At 49.4% G+C, this 16,853-nt stretch overlaps 1 protein-coding gene, 1 long non-coding RNA gene and 1 other non-coding gene across 7 annotated transcripts in view; 2 read left to right on the forward strand and 1 right to left on the reverse strand.

The window, feature by feature from the left end:
* RRAGA (Ras related GTP binding A) lies at positions 1 to 14,036 on the reverse strand. Of its 5 annotated transcripts, none has more exons than XM_025150476.3 (10): positions 13,852 to 14,036; positions 12,082 to 12,115; positions 9,972 to 10,071; positions 8,930 to 8,996; positions 7,709 to 7,931; positions 5,571 to 5,666; positions 4,997 to 5,119; positions 2,712 to 2,803; positions 1,750 to 1,865; positions 1 to 566 (listed from the first exon to the last, which is right to left on the reverse strand). In XM_025150476.3, the coding sequence occupies exons 2-10, from the start codon at positions 12,106 to 12,108 to the stop codon at positions 469 to 471; spliced, it is 942 nt and encodes a 313-aa protein (XP_025006244.1). In that variant the 5' UTR covers positions 12,109 to 12,115; positions 13,852 to 14,036; the 3' UTR covers positions 1 to 468. The 5 variants fall into 5 exon arrangements, with proteins under 5 accessions (XP_025006244.1, XP_015134057.1, XP_015134056.1 ...); XM_015278571.4 differs by lacking the exon at positions 13,852 to 14,036 and adding an exon at positions 12,719 to 12,766; XM_015278570.4 differs by lacking the exon at positions 13,852 to 14,036 and adding an exon at positions 12,497 to 12,766.
* LOC121110565 overlaps positions 12,813 to 16,853 on the forward strand; it is a 26,952-nt gene continuing 22,911 nt past the window's right edge. The window contains exon 1 of the long non-coding RNA XR_005859198.2: positions 12,813 to 13,930. This is a non-coding gene — a long non-coding RNA (uncharacterized LOC121110565). The remainder of the gene's footprint in view (positions 13,931 to 16,853) is intronic.
* Positions 13,088 to 13,159, forward strand: TRNAE-UUC. The gene has a single exon. It is a non-coding gene; the product is annotated as a tRNA-Glu (tRNA).

Genomic DNA, 16,853 nt, shown 5'->3' on the forward strand with positions numbered 1-16,853 from the left:
TTTCCAAAGCTCCAGGATCTGAAATCCCTGGTAGCAAAAAATTTATTTTCATGACTGAAGACAAGGAGAAATTTATAAATGTATTCTAGCAACCTACCAATAAAATAGTAAATACTTCATCCCTGTGATTTGTACGATCACCTGGGAGCAAACATCCAAAAAGGCTCTGCCACATGCCACTGACAACCAGCAGCATGAGACCACGTGCACATCACCTGTCCTTACTTCTTCCCAACCCCAGAAATGCCAGGAGTCTCTTTTGAAGGTCTGCAGTGTATCCAGACATCATCCGTGTGATAGTGTCCAACGTTAAAAGGAGAAACAATAAAGATTGCGGTGGTAAGCAGCACACTCATTTCAAAGCCCACAAATACATCCACATTGTTAGATTCTCCTAAAAAACAAAAGAAAAAAGGTAGTTCCAATCCACTTCTTCTCCTGCCAAAGACCGTGTGCATTGGCCAATGTTCAGCGCATAAGCAGGCTGTGCTTTGGTCCATCCACTCTCTCCAGCTTCTCAAAGTGTTTTCTGGCATTGCGGATGTTGATCAGCGTAGCTGCAGAAGCTAGGATGGAGAAAGGACAGGGAGAGGAGAAAAACAGAAAGGATGTGAGAAAATAAACCTTCAGAAGCACCGCCTGAAAGCTGCCCGAGGACAGCGGGTATTTGAGTTCCTATCAGCAAAACTGAACCCAAATCCCTGGGTAGCCTCAGTTCATGCCTCTGAACTCTTCAATGACCGCAGGGTGCTCAGCAGGGGGCCAGGTGTTCTACAGCTTTTACCTGTGGTGGCCAGTACTAGATTTCACTTCCATTTGGAGAAGTGATACAGCATGAAACCAGATCTTCCCTAAGGGGAGCAATGCTCAAAGAGTACCAACATCCCAACCAGCAGGCTCAGGGATCGAGCCCTCCTGCTGCCCAGCTGTACAAAAGCAATGCTGGAAGGTGTGGGGTGCCTGCTGATCACAGAGCAAACTACACCTATTTAGTCTGCTCACAAGGCAATGTAGAAGTCTCTCAGCTTCTCATTTGCTGCTCAAGCACAGCAACATCACAGCTCAATAGTTCACTCAGGGTTGCAGAGTTCAGGCAGGCTTTCCCTAATCCAGTAAAACAATCTTCCTCTCCTCCTCCTGAATAACAGCTGTAAGTCACACAGCTGTCCAGGACAGTGGGCCGGTCTTAAGCACCTAACTTTTAACAGCTTCAACTACAGTCGTGAAAACAACTAAGTATTCAACCGTGCCTCTGGCACCGCTGCCTCCAAGTTCTCCAGATAAACAGATGCTACTATAATTAGAGCCCTTGCCCTCCAGGACAGTTCAGGCAGCAAGAGCAAAAACTCACACATGATCCACCTCTGCTTCCTTCTCAAAAAATCGCTGTGGCTGCCAGATGAAAGCAGCCCAAAATAGGTTATTAGATACGATCTATCAAATCAGGTCACATCTGTTATAGTGGTTCCCCACTGTTGCTACAATTCTCCGCTGGACAGCAACAAATAGCTCAGCCCTCAAAAGGCACACATCTCTTCTGCAAAGTCACATTCTAATCACCTTCCCCTCCCACTGCTCAGACAGGGAAAGGCAGTGGGACAGATCCCCTACACCTCTGAATTACAATCATTTTCATTGCTTTGTCTGGCATTTGCTGTGTTCTGACAAATGCATTCTGAGCCAGACTTGTCCAGATCTTTGTCTCTGTGAATAAAAACAGGCCAGAAGCTCATCTTTGCTTCAACTTACGTATTGAAGGGTCTGACATAACCACCATCACATATGTATTTGATGTGAAGATGTCAATGAAAGCAGCAAAGTTAGAGTTCCTGACCTCCATGCTCTGGAAAGAAGCCGCCAGCTTACTAAAGAAGGGAAAAAAGAAAAGAGCAAATGCACTGTTACTGTAAGAGTCCTCAGACAGATTTTCCCCCCACATCCCATGTTTAATTGCATTTATTGGCATGTGTTGCTTGCCAGGATGACCAGCAGATAAGACTACAATTCATTTAAGGGAAAAGCTCTAGCTTTAGGCTTAATTGAATCAACAAGAACAACAAAAACCATCTGAGTGTTGATCGATGAAGGTTTGTAACTCAAGATATACAACCCAACTCTGCCTCTCTGAGGACACTGTGCCAAGCAGTCAGCACCACCTGCTCTACTGAAGTAATGGCTCAACCATTCCAAAGGAGGTTTACACTCTCTGGGAGTAAGCATAAAGCTGAAGTATCTGGAGACAGCTCCGTATAGCATGCTGCCACTTCTCTGTCCTGTTCAGGCTCTAAACTTCTGGATGTTGCTGAGAGACTGTGGAATCACCTAAGGTGGTTCAAAAGACAAGCTACTCTGAAGTAACCTATCTTTCTATTCAAAATACTGACAATTAGTGCTTGTAAGCCCCTCTCTTCCCAAGTGAGCGTGAGTTTACCAGATCAGTCCTGCAGTGTCCCTACCCTGCACAGAACAAAAAGGCCCAGAAGAAAAGAGTTGTTTCAAAACAAACCTCATTCATCAATCACCAAAGGAGGAAGTCAGGAAAGATAATAAGCTCTGACATATTTAAACACGGTGCTTTCTAGCAACTAACACAAATCCTCAGACTGCTGAGGAGGCATAGAACTAGTATTTATTTGGAGTTTCCTTGCTTCAGCATGAAACTGAAATACCTGCCTGGGTATCTTTCCCACCTACTGACTAAACCAGCTCACCTGCAACTTAGTTTGAATTGTTTTATGATGTTGCTGATTTTCTCAAATCTGTGGATATCCCGCTGTTCTTTGCATTGATAGTGTGAAATGACCTGAAAGGTAGAAAAAGCGCAGAGTTAGTTACTGATTTCAGTACAGCTTTCTCACGTTCAACAGCAATTATGAGAAATTGGTGGTGCCCAGCTCAGGGATTCCCTTTGCCTTTGGAAACCATTTGCAGCAATACTAGTGGTCCTTTCGTAGTAAAGAAGGATGCAGTCATACAATCCCCAGGAAGCCTTTAACCAGTGCAGATGTAAATAACGAAAGATATGTAAGAAGCATTCCTGCCCATCCTGTCTGAATACTCCAAATTAGCAGACATTTAAATCTTGATTCAAAGAACAAGAAGGTGCAAGGTGGGGAAATGGAAGACCATCACCTCCTGTAGGGCAAACAGACCTTTGACAAATGCTGGAACAGTTTACCTCCATCTATCATGCTGCAGACTTTCACAGACCAAACCTGAGAAGTGTGCTGCTCTGCAACATGCAGGATGCCCAGCACCGCACTGAAACCAACGCGAGCTGTTCTTCTCCAGCTCAGACAAGTGGAACAAAGGTGACTGTTTCCTAGGAAGCTCTCTCTCCATCAATTACCTGAGTCAGACTAAGGTTGTGCTAAGTTGCCTGTGTTCACATGCACTTCCCTCCTTCTCTCACACAGAAATCTTGCAGCAAGGTGCAGACCTTAGCGCTAGGCTGCAGAGTTGGAAAGGATCGAGTTTTCAGGAGGCCGTGCAAGATGATCCACACCTACCTCACTCCCACTGCTTCCACATGGCTGGCAGCCTACAGACCTTTCCTCTCCAGCCAAGCCAGCCAACGGGCTGAGGAGGGAATCTGCAGCATTAAGTGGGATTGCACACATTCAAGTTGTTGCATCTTCCTTCCCACAGAAGCCTCCAAAGGAGTATCATTTCAATAACTCTACACTGTGTGCTTTGTACTTTCAAGAATGATGAAACCGAAGCATCACACACCCCTGCACAATGGTGTTAAACTTGATTTTCTACCCATGGAACCATATTTAACAGGCTTTCAGAAATTAAGGTGGGTTTGCTTTTATTTGTTTTGTGGTTGTTTTTCTTTTTTTCCTCTCCTCAAGGAACTCAGAAAACCATGATCTATTTTCTGCATTGACACCTGCCCAACTATTCCTCCAGGTACAAGTTTAGCCACATTCAAAAATCACATGCATGTCATGAAGGCTTTGGTATCAAAGTTCTTTCCTCGATTTTCCGGGTTTATCTGTCACTGTGCTTTGAATACAATTTCAGAATAAGATATCACTTCAGGAGAAAGCAGTCCCTGCAGAAGCTTAAATGTACGAAAACAGTGAGAAAGGAAAAGTCTTTAAAAGCCACCATTACATGGAGAAATCAGTACAGAATTCTTGGCTACAAGAATTGTTTTTCAGTAAATAAAATGCTTTTTTTGAGTGCATATATATACCACTACGTATCACCAAGGTGGAACTATTTATCATCTACAGGAGTTCAAAAAGCAGAACTTGTCAGGAGATGTTTACTTCTGACAGTAGAAGTGAAAAGAAACAGCACCATAACTTCAAAACCAAGTCTTCGTTTGTCAAGGAAAGCACTCGGACTTGAAAAGCAATTTCCTCAGGTCAGCAACAGTGCTGTTATAAAGCCCAAAGAGACCAATCTAGAAACTAAGAGTATGGAAAGACAAGCAGCAATGGTGGTTTTAACCAACACGTTTTACCTTTTGGACACAACAGGTTAGAAGCACAGTTACCGCACAGATGGTAACTTGAAAACCCACAGCAACCCAATTGCTTGTGGTCCTCTATCCATACTCCAGGTTTGTAGAGTATCAGGCACTTGACAAAAAAGGAATTAGGAGGAGTTAAAAAGTCAGTCTAGGAGGAACTGAAAAGACTTTTTCAAGCTAAAGAAGGCTCTTGCCCTGTACAGAATGGAATTCTCAAAAGAACTCCCATGACCGACAAGAGAATGGGGATATGAAACCCTCTCAGAGCCTGGAAAAGGGAAATACCAATTAAGCCCTCATCTCAACAGCTAGATGTGGAAATTCTGGGAAGGTCACATGAGCCACCAAGTCACGTCAGCTACTTTCAATATCACAAGGCCTGGATCAAAGCATTCTGTCATCTGGTGCTGGCACCTCTCTTAGGGCAACTGCCACAGCGGCACTTTCCTTCCAGGGAACTCCATCCTAGGCTGGGCAGAGAAACACAAAGGGCAGAACAGCTGTATTCACCAGGAAAGTGGCTCTCTCAAACAAAAGCACTTCATCTGCCTCAATGATCTGAGCAAAGTTCCTCAGGTTCATCTCCAGCTGCTGGACATTGGGGATCAGCTGATAGACTATACTGGACCAAGCCTGTCAACAAAGAAAGACAAGGACTGCATTATTATTTCTGCCTCAGGCCCACACGTTACACAGCACGCTCAAAAACCATTTGCAGTTGTGAGCACTTATAGCCTAGACAAGACTGAAGCACTTCTCCCACTCCACTGTGCATCTGTCTGCTATGCTGAGAACTACTGGTGGTATCCGTTCTCCTGAGCGAACTCTTCCATAGTCACAAAGTGGCTGGGCAAAGCATTTAAGCAGTGTTAAAAGAATGCTGTGAGCACAGCACATGGAGGGCTTTTATTTAATTAAATCCGAAATGTTCTGATGCCATTTACAACAGCTAACCTGCAGAAGCAGGAGTCACCATAGACCTAACAAGGGCCAGTCAGCAACTACCCATTCACCCTCCTCATGCTCTTGTTTTCAAGTGAGAGGTGGGGGGGAAGGCCAGATACAGCAAAGACAGCATACAAACCTTGTAAAGCGTTTCATCCCAGATGGAAGTTCTAAAACAAGCACATTCCAAAGGACGGGAAAGGCGCCTCAAGTCTTCCTCACGCTCTTTAAAAATCTGTGAAGTAAAATGATTAGCAGTTGAGCGTAAATATTTTGGCCTTTGGTGTGGTTACTGTATTGCATTTCTAGCACACATGTCAAACAATGCTCAAGCACAGACAGCGCTGGAGACAAAGAGAGCAGCAGAGCTTGCTGGCTAGGACAGACTGTCAGAAAGCCCTTCCACGAGGACAGCAGGGACAAGCAGACCTTGGCTGTCACACAGCAGGAGAGTCAAACTTGGAATAACTACAGTGTTATGGAGTAGAAATGGAAGTGTATGTGCATGAACTTTACAGAGGACGTGAAACCTGACAAGTCCCTGGTCACATGTAAAAAGCTGCGTCTTCATGAACAGAGTAGAAAGGAACCTCTAGCAAGTTTCACTACCATGAAGTGCATTAACAAAGCAGCTCCAAGGCAAGAATACAGCCTTCTCCCATCAAGTTCTGCCCTTAGAAGTTATAGTTACAAAAAAAAAGAGGGGTAAAACAAAGAGGACAGCCTTGCACCGATGTCCAGCAGAAGCAGCACAAAAAAAGAAAGAAGCAGCAAGAGAGCTGGCACTGTGACCCTGCAAGGGAAGGCACGATGACTACCTTCACCTCACCTTACTGTTTTTAGGAACATGACAGAGCAAGCTGATCTCCAGAACACACTGCATAGGCCAACACTTACCATTTTGGGGCCCGAGATACCAAAGGTTTAACAGCGATTTACAGGGACAGTGATTTGGCCCAGTTCAAGAGTTTTTTGCATGTTCTTCTGAATGGCAGATACTTTAAAACAGCTTTGATGGGTGTGCAATGATATGCACTAAAAATATACTCAAAGTAAGGTCCCTCTTCTGCCTGTCTATCCCACGCTTCAAGGCTTCACTTGAATTTGCACAACTATATAAATCCAGACAGACAAAACAGCATCACAAAGATCGTAAAAGTCTCCAATCAGTTTCTAGGGAAGAGATGGAAGTGAGGTAAGAGTCCCTGAATCAACCCTACGAACAAGCTCATTGAGCTAATTTTGCCCTGAGCTGGGGGGCAGAACTAGGAAAGGAGAACCATCACTGACAGAGAAAAAGCAACCTGGAGCCAAAATGCTGCGTGGAAGAAGTCTGTCTCTGCAGGAAGGTCAGGGAGTGGATACAGCCATGGGACCTTGCGAAGCCACCTTCACTGCTGCCCAGGCACATGCTCACCAGGAACCAGAGCATTTAATGTGACTTCATACTACAGCCTAAAGGGTCCTCCAAGTTTGCTCCAGGTCAGGGAGTATAAAGCAGCCAGGGATGTACTTGCCAGGCCAAGGTGTCTAACCCACAAGGAATTTTTTCCCTTGGTATCAGGAGCTGCTTGCTTTTAGCCATAGTTGAAAAAGCAGTGTTGGTAGAAACCCACCATCTTCCAGCCTCCCTGCAACCTTCCAAAAGCCCTGAAGAGAGCAGAAAACAAAACCTCTCTGGGAGGCTGATCTTCGGCCTCCAGGAACACCTAAATGTTAAACCAAGAAGTGACCTCTGGGCAAATGGGCCCCACTGAACACCTTGTGACAGGAAGCAGAAGTACCAACTGATAAAAACCTCTTTCTAGTTAACAAGGAAAGTTTCAACCCTTGTTTCTGTTACACTTTAGAAGAGTGGTTATGTGAGACTGAAAATGGGAGCTAAAAAGAAATCATCGCTTGTCATCACCACAATCCTCAAAGTCATCCAAACGGTCAGAGGAGAGTTCAAGTTCACCACATTACTTTCCTTCCCCACCCTCTGGAGCCAAGGTCTGGTAAAAGCATTCAATTGATGCTATAAAAGAAAAAGCTTAAGACGTGAATTTTCCTAGGAAAACTCATCAGGTCTCTTCTCCACTGGACTACACGCAAGAGACAGCACTGACATACAGTTTGGAAAGGCAGAAAAGGGCTTGGGCAGCTCTCAACATCCAAGAAGCCCTTCCAGGAACAGAGCCGATGGGACTGTGTCTGAGGTATGAACTAGCTATGCTTTAGCAGAGTCAAAAGATGCTCTACTTGAAAGCATTTCTATGGCAGCTATCGGCTTCTCACCAAGTCCCGCTGATCCTCCTGCACTAAGTCCATCTTGTGCACTAGACAAAAGATCTTTGCGTCGGGAGAGTTCTGAAGAATTGCCTCCAAGCATGACTGGTAGTAGTGCATGTCCTTCTCCAGTTCGCGGCTTTCTACATCGAAGACATAGATGAGGACTTCTACGTTGCGGAAGATGTTGTCCCGCTGACTGGTGAAGTAGTTCTCCATAAAGGTGTCCTGTCTGAGGAGGAGCAGAGCAACAGAACAAGGAGACTCCCATTAGAGCAACCGGGCTTCAGGAAGGTCAGGAAAAGTGTTGTGAAATATCCCCTGCTAGAGATGTTTACGTGCTGAGCTGCAAACCCCACCACAGGAGTCCAGAAAAAGAGCCCCCCAGACAGCTAACTTCCCCAGGATATAAGGCTCCCTAAGCGTTTCCAACTGAGCACAGTAGGACGCTCCTGAAGAGCATCTGCTTCCCAGTCTCTCATAAGAAGCGGAAGCTTCCTACAGCACACAGCTGCTGCTCGGGGCTAGCACAAACAAAGCTGTATCGCTTTTAAAGAGCTGCATACAAAAAAAAAAGCCACAACAGCAGTAAAACCATCAGTACAGCCTGTTTTACAGAATTTAAATGCATTTTTACTAACTTCTGCTGAATACAGCTCAGACAAAACATAAGGACATTAGATTTGGTGAAGCTTAGCAAAGTTTGACAGCTCTGCTGAGGCTCTGTCAATGGGAACGTTACTTAAAAAGCTGCTTCCAGGAACCACAGAATCACCATCAATCTTTCACATCACTTCTCAGCATGCGCCTCATTTGGATCAGACTTGTGAGATGCAGTTCAAAACCAGCATCACCTCCACCACCACCATCTTCAAGAGGAAGTTCAGTTGAAGGGCTCAGGCTTTTTGCCAGACAAATAATGCAGCCAGCAATGAAAGGGTGGGCCTACGCACTGCACCTTCCATGTGGAGATAACTCAGACTGCAAGACTGCAGTAATCAGGCCAGCCTCCTCCACCCACAAGGATAAGATGTGGTATCCACTCTTCCCAGAACTGTCTCAGCAGTTTCAGTGTAGCATGCACAAAGCTTGTTCCATTCTCTCCACACACAAGAAGCATTCTAGTGCCCTGGGGTGCCCGCTCTTGTTACATCCCCAATCTTATTCAACAGAGTTAACCCACAACAGTTCCAAAAGCAAAATAATAATAATAAAAAAAGAAGTACCTACCCTCCACAGTCCCAGAGGTTTAATACCAGGTTTCCTAGAAATCTAACATGGGAGTGTTCCACATCAACTGAAAAGAGACAACAGGGAGATTACTCGCTGTGCCACACCCCCAGGTCAGAACCTCCTCAGGCAGCCACAACGCCATTCTCTGCAATACAGCCCACAGTTTATAACACTCCATCTATACAGCACTGCTGTGCATAAACCTGTAGCTGTAGATGCTACAGATAAATGCAGCTCCCCTAGTAACCCAAGCCTTCCTGCTTGCTAACCAGCAGACTGCTCTCCTGAGAAGCACAGCAGGCAGTTTCCTTTCAGAAACATGTTCCCTGATTTTCGTGGTATTTTAAGAACGACACTACTTCCAGCACATTCTGCAAGGCTTTAAATTAGCCTTAGAAGAAAGAAAGAAGAAAAAAAAAAAAGAAAAATGCAACACAGTAGCACAAAGAATGAAAAGCACACTTCACGAAAAGACCAAATCTACAGCAAAGACACATACACCAATCCTCATGGGTGCCTCACAGTACAGTGTTAGATCCCAGGGATCCAAGCCAGTGTTTCACTGAGTGCTTTTTCAGATCAGTGGCTTTGGAGAAAAAGAGGCAAAAGAAGCCAATTAAGATTGGTGCATCATCCTGCCAAAACCCCAAGCACGTGGTAAGATCACTGTGCCTCCAGCCGGGCTAGCCATCAGCAGGCTCACAGCCGAGAGGTGTCAGCACCAAAAAGGGACCACAAGGAGGCTCTAAGCACTCCTCCAATAACACGTGCAGCAGCAGAGGCTGCCAACTGATCAAAAAAAGGAAGGATGAAAGTCCAACCATAAAGCGGCAAGACTGGATACAGCATTCCTTTCTCTTTCACTTCAGCCTCCACCTGACTTCAGCTGACCCGCTGAGCGAGGTGCCGACCAGCAGGCACCCCCTGCTCCTGTGAGGGGAAAGGCAAGGTAGGGCCAGCTGGAGGAACAGCCTCACCCATCCATGCGTACAGCGTTGGAGCCCTGAGAATTCCCAGCTCACACACAAAAAAGCCTTACTTGTGGCACCCAGGCGTCGTGTGTCTCTGGCAATGTAGTTTGCAAAGATAATGGACCTCATGCTGGTCTTCCCAGACCCGCTTTTACCCATCAGCAGCACCTGCAGAGATGAGAAAAACAGAATTAGCTACCACAGAGCACTGCTTTCTCCACGGCTCCCGTCTCACAGCTGTAGCAACCAAGACAGGACTCAGGTACTACAGACTGAAATGCCATCAGAAGAGAACCATATCTGGGAAAGCAGGAGACGGATGGCATTACTTCCTTGCTTCACATCCTAAAATCCCTCCCATTCTGTTTGCATTCTCAACACCATGCACACCACCCTTCTATTCTGCTCTCTCAGGAATCGCTGCCCCTCAAGGCACTGCACTCCCTTCAGCATGGTGCATAACACTCGAAGTTCAGTCAACCTGCAACCACTGCCACCCATAACCCTTTCTCCTACACACCATGGAAGAGGACCCATTGCCAGTCTCCTCTTTCCCCAGCCATTTGCAGGCTGCAATGTTTTCCAAATGCACTGTCACCAGTGGTGAAGGCTTGATGTGTTCAATGAGAGCAACGGACCAGTTTTATCTCAAGCTATTAAAACCATGCTGAAAGCAATCACTTGCCTACTCAGCACTGGCATTCTCCACTCATTACTTCTCTCCTAATCTTGCTCTTTCCTTTTTCATAACACAGCTTGGTTTCTCTCCCCTGATAGCAGTGAAATACAAGTTCCATGTTGAGTTTCAGGTGTCAGAACCCTAGAAGAAAGCTAAAAGCAAATGGGACAGCCCAGCTCATGTACACTAAGCCGCCATGCAGGGAAAACAGTCTCCATCCCAGAATTCAGTCTGCAGATCCCCCGGCTAAAAGAGAAGCAGCACCTTTGGCAGCAGCAAACTATGGGATGGCTGAGTGGAGAAGAGGAGGAAACGATTGTACAGGGCAAGACTCAGCATCGTGATCTAAAAATAAATACAAAACTGGTGGCAGCCAATGTGGACTTGCTCACCAAAGCAGCTGTGAAACAAGTTCCAGTTACAAAGTCAAATCCAGCCTTTGGCAACAGCTCTGAAAAACAGCTCTATCGTCAAGGATCAGTTTAACGAGAGCACAACCAACACTGGTGCATTAGTCCAGTGCCAAGGGCTGCCTGGGAAGGAGCTTGCTCAGTCCTGACCTTGCTCCAAGTGCCTCAGAGCAACATGGACAGCAGCACTCTGTAGCACAAGGTGCTCTTCTGGGAACAACTGCAGCATCACAGAGGAGGCAAAGGCCCCTCTCATAAGGAGCTGACCATGCAGTCAGAACATTTACTCAGAGTCCCCCACTTTGCCCAGAAGGACCTTGAATGTTTTGTGACAAAGGCTCTTCTCAAAGCAGTTGGCCGCTCAGGTTACACCCACCAGCCTAGCTGAAGTCAGACTTCAGAAAGCTCCATGCAGAACAGGAAAAGAACAGCAGCATCTCCTACTTCACATCACCTTCAGACACTCAGCGTGGCTCCAAGACACAGCACAAGCCAACCTACAAGGGAACCTAACCCCCAAGCATCAGGCTACAGTGGCCTTTCGGGGAGGTCAGACACCAGCATGCAGGGCCAGAGAGGAAACTCAATCCTCACCCAACACAGAATGAGAGCCGAGGGCTCCTCACATCGCTGCCTGAGCTAACCTGAATTTGCTCACTGCTGGGACACACGAGGCACAGCGCTGCTGTCTCACCCTGCGTTTGGCCTCGCCCTGCCAGGAGCCCTCAGAGCAGTGAGGAGCTGCCCACACCAGTTCCTGCAACACCCAGAGGGTCTCCCCAGGCCGGCAGAGCAGGTTGGGGCACATCCTCTTCCCTGCCACAGCAGGAAGCCCACAGTCAGCAGACTGTTTTCGCAACATGTAACAGAAATACTCACGTAGCCGTTACTGGGGATGTGCAGTTCTGCTGCCAGCCTGCCCTCACGCCAGCAAACAAACTCAGATTTGATACTGTTCTCCAGCACGTTAAGCAAACGCCGTGAGACCCTCAGGAGGCAGCTGACAGCCACAGAACACCCCAAGATACAGATGGGAACACGTAGCCACGATAGCAAATACAGGCAGAGAAGGGAAATCGAACTGCTTACCTTTTTCTTCATGGCTGTGCTCGGCATCACCTCCCTGCAGAGACAACAGCACTGTTACACTGCTCCGGCTCCCACTCGCAGGCTGCGCATCAGCCTCAAGCTCCTATCGGCCCCCAGCTCCCACCAGCGCCGTGCAAAGGGGAACCTCCCGCCCCGCCACAGCCCGGCCGGGTGCTGACAGCGGCTGCTCCGGGCTGCGAGGCCGGAGGGGAAGCAGCCCCTCTGCAGGCGAGCCCCGTCACACGCCCGCGATGAGCGGCATCCCCGTGACTGCAGGCCCAAGCACGGCGACCGCGAGCGCTCGCCCCACCGCCCCGCTCCCGCAGCACCGGGCCTCGGCCTCTCCCGGCCCAGCGAGCCGCACCCGCAGCGCCGCGCGCCTCCACACGGCCCGGGTCCCGCCGCGCCCCGCTACCTCTATCCGCGCCGGGCACCTCCCAGGCCGGTTCGGCGATGCCCGCGGGCGGCGGGAGCCGCGGGGGCGCGTCGCCGGGCTGCCCGCAGCGCTGAGCGGGTCCGAGCGCCCCGCGCTCCGGAGCAGGCCTCAAAGCCACGGCCTCGCGTGAGCCCGCTGCGCCGCTGGGATCCCGCCCGCTCTGGCCGCGGCCGCCCCGGCCCCCCCCCCCGCGGCGCTCACGAGACTCGGCGCTCGGCGGCCTCCGCCGGTCACGTGAGCGCTGCTCCCACCACGCCCCCCAAAATCACGTGATAGGGCCCGGCCAACGGCCGCAGGGGCGGGGCGAAAGGAAGGAAGAGGTGGAGCTGTTGCGCTCTAGCCGCCATGCTGAGTGAGGGCAGCTATTCTGGTGCCAGGGCCTGTGTGGAGGAGGGGCGGCAGCGCGGCCGGGCACAGCCTGCAGGCGGCCGAGTCGATAGCGACCCCGCGGTGTTTACGGGGCGGCTCGACGGGGCTTCGGTGCATCCCAGCACAGCGCTATGCAGAAGGGCCAAACAGTGGCGCACAGCGAATGTTTTGAGGCGGGCTGAGAAAAGCCTCATCAGCGCCTCCCATATGGTCTAGCGGTTAGGATTCCTGGTTTTCACCCAGGCGGCCCGGGTTCGACTCCCGGTATGGGAAGGAATTTCATTTTTGCTCCCATCGTTTTGGAGGCGTTCACACGGCAACGAACCTGGCGACCGGAGCCGCCCAGAACTGCCAGAGGTCCACAGCCATGGCGGGCCGCGGCCCCCGCCAGCGTGAAGCGGCGGGTGGGGGTGAGGACGGAGCTCCCGGCGGGGCAGCGTGCGCCAGGTCACGTCTGCCAGCACGGCGCAGCCGCCGTTTGCACCCCTCGGCGAGATCCCAACGCGCGGGCTGTGGGCAGACAGGCGGCGGTGCGCAGAGAACCCACTGAGATGCATCGAGAATGCGACATTAGTCTGTAGAACTAGCCTACACTGCATTCCTTCGTACGTCAATAGTCCTTCGCAGAGCGAGGGGAAATTCCGCAGGAAAGCCAAGCCTGCCTGATAATGCCTTTACCGACGCCGCTTACAGACGAGCAGCACCCCCAGCGCCCAGCAACTGCCGCTCGGCACGCAGTAGCACGCATGCGCACAGCCCGGCCGGCACACAGCGACAGAAGACGGCGCGAGACTTCACGCATGCGCACCCGTACGTGTGACGTACTGCGCACGCGCCACCGCACCGCTGTGCAACAGCGCAGATGCGCTCAGCAGAGCCTTGCGCCAGGCGGGCGCAGGGGTGAAACGACGCGTGCGCTCTCCCGCCTCGTAGAGCACGGCGGAGCGCGGGCGCTTTCCACTCACGTCGCGCGACGTTACGCATGCCCACAAGCGCCAACTGCCTCGGGAGCCGTGTGCGCGCGCACCGCCGCGAAGAGAGCCGGTACGGTTGCACACTGCCCTCTGCCGCCCGCACGCGCATGCACAGCTATGTGCAATGCATGGCGCATGCGCACCGCTCTCTTCTGTCACGGGGAAGCGCGCGCACTTCCTGTTCCCAGCGCGGGGCAGCACGCACGCCTACACGCACCGCCCAGCGGCCCGAGACTTCGCGCGTGCGCGCCTCTAAGGCGATTCAGTGCGCATGCGCTTCGTGCGCACAGCGAGAGCGTGCGCATGCGCACATCCTTCTCTCCAGGCCAGCACTCCCGCGCCTGCGCGCTCCTCACACGTTCCACCGCGCAGCTGTGCGCATGCGCAGCGCTGACTCCTCCCGCTGGTTCCGCTCTCCAGCAGTCATTATATTAGGGAAAAAGAAAGAAAAGAGAGAAAAAAAAAACACGGAAAAAACAAAGCTGAATACCACTCCAGCACATCACATCTCCCACAGCAGAGGGAAATGGATCAGTCAATAAATTGCTATGGTATTCAATTGGTTTTGCTGTAGAAATCAGTCATGCAGCGCAGGCGATGCTATATGGAGCCTGGTTAAAACGTTCTCCTGAACAGAGCACAGCAGCTCCGTCCCATGAAATAAGTGATACCTCAGCTCTTTTCAGTCTCTTTGGGCCAAATCCTATCATGAGTGTAAATCTAGACAGAGTCTGCTGGCCTCGTGCAACCCCTATGTATCCTTCTCTAACAAAGCAGCGAGCAGAAGCTGTCTGGTAGCCTTTGACAGGGAATTAGCATTCACATCACCTCCTTACAGTTAGCTCTGAGATAGCAGGGCACATCCAACCCTCAATAGTTGGCTAGCAAAATGCATCAAGAACATAACAAACCTTTCATGTCATTTCTAGAAACTGCACCTCTCCTTCCTTCCCAGCAGGAGAGCACCGACCTGACAGCCTGACTTCAGTTTTACCTGTAAGACAGCAGAGCTGAAAGCTGGCTGACAATGAAAGGTGTGCAGTGAGACACCCAGTGGCACCAAATGAGCACATCTGGCTCTTTCCAGCACCTTCCAGGAAGATGCTGGGGCTATTCCAAGGCACTCTAAGAGAGGAACATAGAGTTAAGGTTTAACCCAGTGAGAAGAGACTTCTGTATCTCCCTGCTTTACGTATCAGTGACCACGCTGGAGCTCACTCCCCCCACCTTGCACAAGGATCTCTAATCTGGAAGTTCTTGTGCAGTCCTAAAGGGAAAATGCATTTAATGTGTACAAATGGTGATATATTCATAGAGCCTGCTGGCTTCATTCTCCAGCAAAGAGAAAGTTCAAACTGCTTCATCGGGGAATGAAAATTATCACTGAGTGAGACACAAATGAAGAACTGAGGAACGTAATAAAACTCTAAACTAGATCAAACAGAGAACTGCTTGAAGCCAGGCAGGATGCAGGTTCCCAGGTCAGCACTGTGAGCTTGCTCCTGTTGAGCTCTGGTGCCCTGTGTATCTTATGCCTTACTCTCATACTGCTGTTATCTCATAGGGCCATATTAAGTAACCTATTTAGAGAGCCCTGGCTTTGCAGCATGTTTATTTTGTCCTTCTTTGCATGTTTTCACTCTGTTTGTTTGTCCACAATGACCAGCTATTAGTGGTAAAATTGTGCATGACTATGTCTGAGAGGAAAGAAGAAGAAGAGCCTGAGATGCATCCCCCCATCTGTCCCGAAAGGATATGTCTGTGTCTGTTCTTAACCCTTTCAAGCAGCCCTAAAATACATTTAGAGAGAAGCAAGTGAAGGGGAAGGCTGTAAATAGCTTCACACATACAAAATGATTAACTGTAGAACTAGTGATGATTTGCCAAGAGACAACGAAGATGTATCACCCTCTGTCAGAAAAAAGAAAAAAAGAGGAGTAGGATGTAATACAAATATCATGGGATGGTTCCACCACAGCGTTCTTTCTGTTCCCTCCTCCTAATGTGGGGACAGAGACTCCTTGAGGGAATCAGCTGGGCTCACACGGCCGGCCCGAGGTCTCCAGAAGAGCCTTTGGGGATGTCTGATAGGACAGACCGATGGCTTTAATAATGGGACGCACCTGCAATGTGCTCAAGGATGTTTCTGCATCTTCACTGCCTTTGCTGCTAAACACTGAAACGTGAGTCCGTACCAGCTGAGCCTGATCCACATAAAACCTACAGGGAAAAAAACAACAACAACAGTATCCTGGCTCATCTTCCTCGTTAATTTGCATTTTGTAGTCATTCATCACCCCAAAGCACGGGCACACAGTTGAAAGTGAATATATTACTGCAAATTGCCACCTGCCTGCTACCTTGTGTAACTGAGTGCATATTCGCTCTCAGCCAATTTCATGTGTAAAATGGATTTTATCTCACTGCTGGGGTGCAAGCAGAGTGCTACTGCAGCTCAGCTATCAGGCAATAATTTGATAAACCACTTTGTTTTGATCACATTCAAACATACTGGCGTAGTTTGCCTTTGTATTTATAGCCTGCCTCGCTTCTCAGATATGGTCTGGGACAGCCTGGTGTGGTTCACCTGCCAATCCCTTTCTACCCACGCTGTAAACAAAAACAGGCTCAAGCCTCGCCTGCTTCCAGCTCAGTCTTTCAGCAGTGAGTTGAGCCCTGTCCCGCAGGAGGCAGTTACCCGTGATCTGTGTGGTAAGCACAGCCTTCAGACAAAACTCCTGAGCTGAGGTTGTTTCATGGCACGCTATCTTAGCTCCAGGACTGAAGAGCTAGATTGACCTGTATGGTTTTAACCTTCCCCTTAAGTGAAGATGTTCCTCTGATGTGAGTCACTGGGCCGTTGTTTAGGTCAGGCATGCTGTATGATCCAGGATTTACTCAGAGCAAAGTAGCTTCAGGACAGGGAACCACGACAGACCAAGGCTCATCCTGACAACAGGATGCTCATTGGTAAGCAGACCCCTAAATACGGT

The sequence above is a fragment of the Gallus gallus genome, chromosome 4 (genome assembly GCF_016699485.2).
Source record: "Gallus gallus isolate bGalGal1 chromosome 4, bGalGal1.mat.broiler.GRCg7b, whole genome shotgun sequence".
Classification (NCBI taxonomy): domain Eukaryota; kingdom Metazoa; phylum Chordata; class Aves; order Galliformes; family Phasianidae; genus Gallus; species Gallus gallus.

What these genes read in the sequence shown, in the direction of transcription:
- RRAGA (XM_025150476.3), bottom strand. Translation starts at nt 12,108, where the DNA reads ATGCCGAGCACAGCCATGAAGAAAAAG. An exon ending in AGGAGGATCAGCGGGACTTG is followed by an intron (nt 5,667 to 7,708) that starts GTGAGAAGCCGA and finishes TTTACTTCACAG; the next exon opens with ATTTTTAAAGAGCGTGAGGA. An exon ending in CAATTCAAACTAAGTTGCAG is followed by an intron (nt 1,866 to 2,711) that starts GTGAGCTGGTTT and finishes TCCCTTCTTTAG; the next exon opens with TAAGCTGGCGGCTTCTTTCC.